Here is a 6,000-nt window from a genome sequence, read left to right on the forward strand (position 1 = left end):
ATGGATGGTTGGTTGGATGGATGGATGGATGGTTGGATGGATGGATGGGTGGATGGATGGATGAATGGGTGGATGGATGGATGGATGCATGCATGCATTGATGGATGGATGGGTAGTTGGGATAGGTGTTGTGGCTGTGTTTAGAGGCAGTGAGGCATTAACTTCAGGAGACGGCATTCTGAGGGCATGATGGGAAGACATGTAGATGGAAGGGAGGTAGAACAGAGTCAGAGAAGATAGGCAAGAAGGAAATCAAGTTAAGACACAAAATGTATTCCTTACACATTCAGTGGGGGAACCTCATTGTAGGTCCCAACCACCCTCTCCTCAGCCTCGTTTACTTCCTCAAATCCAATCCCATCATTTTCCCAGGAAGTCCCATTAGGTGCCCAGATGGCCAGTTGCAGAGCTTTAGTGGGGTACAAAAATGCCCCTGCCTATCTGCCTCCCCACCCCCGAGGGCTGAAGACTGGAAGGACGTTGTTAGGAAAGACTCTGCTCCCCAGCACCATGCTTCACGCTGAGAAGCCTAGATTTAGGTCCCAGGCAGACTCTTCCACCATCAGCCCCTGCAGCACCAGCCATAAAAGGGTGTAAGCGGCATTGCTGGTTCCCCTCAGCTCACTCCCCTCCTTGCCAGCCTATGAATCAGTCTCAGTCTGCCTGGGCTGGAAGATGGGCTGGGCAGAGAGGCCAGGAGTGGGTGGAACTTCATAAGGGTCTGGGTCACAGATAAGCCCTTTGGTGGTCCTTGGTTGATGTGTTAGTTCTCTGGTACTGCCGTCCACTGGTGGATTTAAAAACCCTCCCCAGCACCCGGGTGGCTCAGTGGGTTAAGCCTCTGCCTTCAGCTCAGGTCATGATCCCAGGGTCCTGGGATCGAGCCCCACATCGGGCTCTCTGCTCAGTGGGGAGCCTGCTTCTCCCTCTCTCTCCCTGCCTGCCTCTCTGCCTACTGTGATCTCTGTCTGTCAAATAAATGGATAAAATCTTAAAAAACAAACAAACAAAGAAAACCCTCCCCAGGCCCTCCAGCCGCCCACACTGGCAGCTTTGTTTGCTGGCCAGAACACACCACAAAGGTAGCCTTGGAATAGAACTGTTCTTAAATCCTGGTTTCTCCAGCATGTGCTTGCTGTGGGACCTCGAGGAAGTCACTCAACCTCTCTGAACATCACGAGGGTTCAACACCTGGCAGCAGCTTTCATCATTCTCACTACTGTTGCATCTCGATCTCCACACCATCCTCTCTCTTCCCAACCCAGCCTCCAGGGTCTCTGATACTCCCATCTCTTTCCTGACTCAAGCAGGGTGCCTGGTACCCAGTCGGCCCTCAGACGGAGTCTGCGGGGAGAATGAGCTAATGAATCTTCTCACTGGACTCCCTCCTTCATGGACACCCACTGCCACCCTGGACCAGTACTTGACTCATGCAAGTGGCAGTGGCTAGGACTTGTGAGGCTGAGCAGTGGGCTGGCCTGACTGGGGTGGGGGAGGGCTGTGCAAGGTGGGAGGCACAGAGGGACAAGGATGTCCAGAAGGCTCCATGCCCTGTGGCCCCGGACACCATCTGGCTATCTTCAAGAGTGAACTTGCCTCGAGATTTAAGAAGTGTCTATTTGCCAGAGCAATTCACCCACACCTTGGGGATGTACTATGAGGGCCTCTCCAGCCCCCACAGAGGTAAACTGAGGCCCTAGGACCTGGGAGGGCGTTGCCACCAGACAATGTGTGTGTGTGTTCAAGGGAGGCATCTACCAGAACCCCTGGGATCCTGCAAACTCCCTGAGCCTCCGTCCTGCAGCCATCCAGGAGCAAACAGCATCAGGAACCCCCAGGAAGTCACCGGGCTACCCAGAGGGAGTTCTGGGGTGGATTCTTCTTCCGCAAATTTTCCTCCTGAGACAAGGACCTGGCTGAGCCTGGGAAGATGGTTCCTCTGAAGTGAGAGGGACCACAGAAGTCTGTGATATTCTGTGGGTGCTGCGGGAGCTAGGGGTCATGGAATTTGGGGCTGGATCAGGCCGAATCTGTGTCCCGGGCCAAGAAAAGGCTCCAGGCTGTCCAGGGAGCCCTGCCTGCTGGTCACTGCCCGCCCCCTTACCTCTCTTGAAGGCCCACCGCTTCAGCCACAGCTTGGAGAGGGCTGGCCAGGAGTGGTTGAGCGCCGAGTTAGCCATGGGGGCCCATGCGCACGAGAGTGTGGGTGAACAGCAAGGGGAGGAAGCGAGAGCTTGGCTGGGAAGCCCTGCCAAGATGGGGCTGCCAGCAGGAGGGGCGGAGACTCCCGCCAGGGGCTGCCAGATGCATCAGCTGATGGGAGCTTGGGGCTAGGGCAGGGGGGCCTGGGGTTTTGGGTTGGGGGCCCAGGGACTCCAGACTGGGGGGAGGCCAAGCCCTTAGTACAGCCCCCCACCTCTTCCTTGACCCATAAACCTCTCACCCTGGCTGGACAAGACATTCCCAGGAGGAGCCAAAGACGGCGGTGTGAGTGGTGGTGATACTGGGGTCCTCAGAGAGCAAGTCTAGACTGGGTCCTGAGGTGAGCCTGTGCGTGTCTGAATGTCCGAGTGTTTGTGTGTGTGTGTGTGTGTGTGTCATTGTCTGTGATTTTGGGGGGGTTGTGAGTTTGCACATAGAGTGTGTATTTTCATGTCTGTGAGTGTGTGTTTGAGAGCAAATCTTGAGTGCGAACTTGCCTATGTGGGGGTGGATATGAACACCTAGGTGGTCCCCCCACCAGTTTTATTGAGATATAATGAACACACGACCGTACGCAAATTTAAGGCATACAGCACGATCTCACTAACCTGTGTTGTGAAATGATCACCACAAGTTTACTTGACACCCATCATCTCTTACAGATACGGGAAAAAAGATTCATCCCAAGAAAAGAAAAGAAAAAATCTTTTTTTCCCCCTTGCGATGAGAACTCTTAGGATCTACTCTCCTGGCAACTTCTCCCCTATACCACACAGCCGTGCCAACGCTAGCCACCACGCCGTGCGTTACATCCCCAGGACTTATTTATCTCCTAACTGGATGTTTGTCCCTTTTGATCCTCTTCCTCCAGTCCCCTCCCCTCCCTCACCCCCTGCCCCTGGAAACCACAAATCCGATCTCTGTATCCATGACTCGGTGCTGTTTGTAGATTCCACACTGAAGTGGGATCATACAGTATTTGTCTTCCTCTGTCTGACTCATTTCACGTAGCAGAATGCCCTCCAAGTCCATCCATGTTGTCGCAAATGGCAGGATTTCCTTTTTCCAGCTGAATCTTGTTAAATGGGCATTAAATATGTATGTATGTATGTGTATATGCATAGGTCTGAATGCCCGTTGGAATCGCGGGGTTGGATCTACACGGCTCACCCGGGACGTGGGGGGATCTGTGTCCATACCTGTGAGGGGTTCGGGTTCCTGCCTGGTTTTCTGTGTGTCTGTGGGGTCGTGCACCTGTGAGTTGGGTGTCTGGGCTGGGCGTGTGGCCGGGTGGGCGGGCGGCCCTGCGCAGGTCCCCGCCTGGCCATGCCAGCGCTGCCCCCTGGTGGCCGATCCTCTCCACTGCAGCCTCACTCCCTGTGCTGAGAAATTCTGCCTTTGTTCCCTGCTGACGCCCCTTTCTGCTCCCCAAATCCTTTCTGTGACCTCCCAGCCCCAAGCCGCTGTCCCTGGTGAGAGGATCAAGGCCTCCTCCTTCCTTGCATCCTGGCCCACCGCCATCCCCTTGGAGGAGAAGGCTGTCACTCTTCTGTGTTCTGTGACCCCTCTCGAAGGGTTACTTGCAAGCCTACTACGGCAGCTGAAGCAAGGCTTTGGGATGGGGATAGGCTACGGGGATGGGGCAGACTGGCCGTATTTTCCGAGCTCCTGGGGGTGGGCTGGGCTCTGTGTTCAGATTTCACGTGCAAGGCCCGGGACACCCCTTTCACAGAGGAGCAAACAGGACCAGAGTAGTGAAATCCCTCGCCTGTGGCCACACGGAGTGAGGGGAGCCGGGATCTGAACCCACTCCTGGCCGACGCAGCCATGCTGCCATCCCCAGGGACAGTATTGAGCACCAGCCTGTGTCCAGTCATGCATCAGGTGCTGGGGGCCTGAGGGGACATGGGGAGCACTGCCCAGAGCAGACGCACCAATGTGTGTGCAGCTGACATTCCCATGAAAGCCTGCTTCTTCCAGGAAGCCCTCCCAGAGGGACTCCCAGCTGAGACTAGAAAACCCACAGGTGACGGAGAGTGGGGGCAGCGCTCCCTGGGCTGCACTTGCTCGGCAGGGCCATTCTGCAGAACTGCAGGTGATCGGGCCCGCTGAACACTCTGGAGAATCAGCCCCCTGAGTATGGCATTCGAGGCTTTCCCCATGTGCCCCCAGCCTGACTCACCAGCTCCACTCCCCCAGCCCCAGCTCTCCCCTCCCAGTTCTCCCCCTCCAGGCTGCTCCTGGGGCCCGCCAGACCCTCAGGTGCATAGAGCCTCCCACTAGCTGTGTGGCCCTGGGGCCGGGCCGGAAGCAGGGCTGGGTGTGCCCTGCACAGACCGCAGCCTTCCGGCTCCTCCGCACCACCCCAGGCGGGCGGGTGTGAGGCTCCCCAAGGTGGGCCTCAGTGGGAGCCAGGGGGCGCCTCCTTGGGGCCAGAGCTTGACTTGGAGGGCTGCCTGGAGGAGGGTTCCTCCTCATCCTCAGCTGACCTTGGAGGATTGGGTGGGGGGCGCCGTCCTCAGGACTAGCTCTCACACAGCAACCTTAGCAGGCAGTGTTTGTTGTGAAAGTCAGACACCTAAGCCCCAAACTACAGATTCTGCTTCAGGGGGCCCGGGGCGGGGGGAGCCCCAGGGATCCAGTTTAGGAAACGTGCCTGGGGACCCGGCACAGTGAGCACCCCCTTTTGCCCCCTGGCAGGGTCCCCCATGGAGGCTTTGGCTACAAGGAGCCCCATCTTCCTGTCTTGTGGACTGCACGTGTCACGGACCCCAGCTCCCTGGGGTGACCTCTGGGGGCACGCAGACCCCTGCAGACCAATCCCCAGGTCAAACAGCCTTGCCCACCCCCTCAGGGAGCAGGCTGGGCACCAGCTGGGGAGAAACCATGGGTGGTCTGTCTGCTGCCCTAGGGACTCCCCCACCGCCCAGCCCACCGCCACTCTTCTCCATTGATCCCTCTGTCCCCACACCCCTGTGACGGTGACTCACCAGAGGGAGGCTTGTCCTCGCTGCTGTGGGTCCCCGGCCTGGCTACCAGCTCCTGCGGCCCCCAAGACCTGTGGCTAAGGTTTCCAGGAGGCCCAGGGGGAGCACTGGTGGGTCAGGGCCCCTGGGGGAACCGCAGGGTGACCTAACTCTGCCCCAACTTCCTCTTCCTCAATTGCCTGCCCGCCTGCTTGGCGTCTCTGATGACCCCAGCCGTGGGCCGGGGCAGGAGGCCTGGGGACACAGCGCAGGCTGGGGCTCCAGCAGCAGGGAGCCTCCCCCGGCGCTCAGCCCCGGACGTGCAGGTGTCCTGAGAGGTGGGGTGGGGGTGGGGGGGAAAGGGGCGGGGAGCCTGGGCGCCCTCACCCCCACCCCAGCAGCTTCCTGTGGAACTGCCTGCCTGCCGGAGAGGAACAGGGTGCCAGGGCCTCACCAGGGCCCACGGGGGCACAGAAATGCGTGGGACATGCCAGCCCTGTGTATCCGCAGAGTCGCAGCTCTCGGACCCCTAAGAACCTGCACCGGCGTGTGTGTAGGTTCACACACGAGGCCGAGGTGTTGCGGTCAATGTTTAATGATCACCTCTCTGCCTGCTCTCCTCCCCCCCCCCGCCCCAAAGAAGCCCTAATAGATAACACTTGCCGACTCCTGGTGTAAGTGTTTCCTGTGCAGAGACATGTGTCCCCGCGGCGGGCGGGTGCGTGGATACCTGTGGGTCCAGCTAGAGGTGCGGGTATGCAGAGTGGTGTAACCTCAGAGTCCCCGGGGGCACGTGGGGCCCACGGAGGCTCCTTTATGCTCAGAGAAGGGT

General features: G+C 58.5%; 1 protein-coding gene across 3 annotated transcripts in view; it reads right to left on the reverse strand.

Annotated features, from left to right (window-relative positions):
* The window catches only part of ARHGEF18 (Rho/Rac guanine nucleotide exchange factor 18), an 80,893-nt gene extending 75,529 nt beyond the window's left edge, over positions 1–5,364 (reverse strand). For 2 of the 3 annotated variants that reach the window (XM_045989623.1, XM_045989622.1), the window contains exon 1: positions 2,105–2,199. In XM_045989623.1, the coding sequence (XP_045845579.1) occupies positions 2,105–2,180 (76 nt within the window). In that variant the 5' untranslated portion in view covers positions 2,181–2,199. Of the gene's footprint in view, positions 1–2,104; positions 2,200–5,192 lie in introns of those variants that run through there. The other variant, XM_045989624.1, reaches the window with a different exon arrangement.
* Between the last annotated feature and the right edge of the window lie 636 nt (positions 5,365–6,000).

This window comes from Meles meles, chromosome 20 (genome assembly GCF_922984935.1).
Source record: "Meles meles chromosome 20, mMelMel3.1 paternal haplotype, whole genome shotgun sequence".
Classification (NCBI taxonomy): Eukaryota; Metazoa; Chordata; class Mammalia; order Carnivora; family Mustelidae; genus Meles; species Meles meles.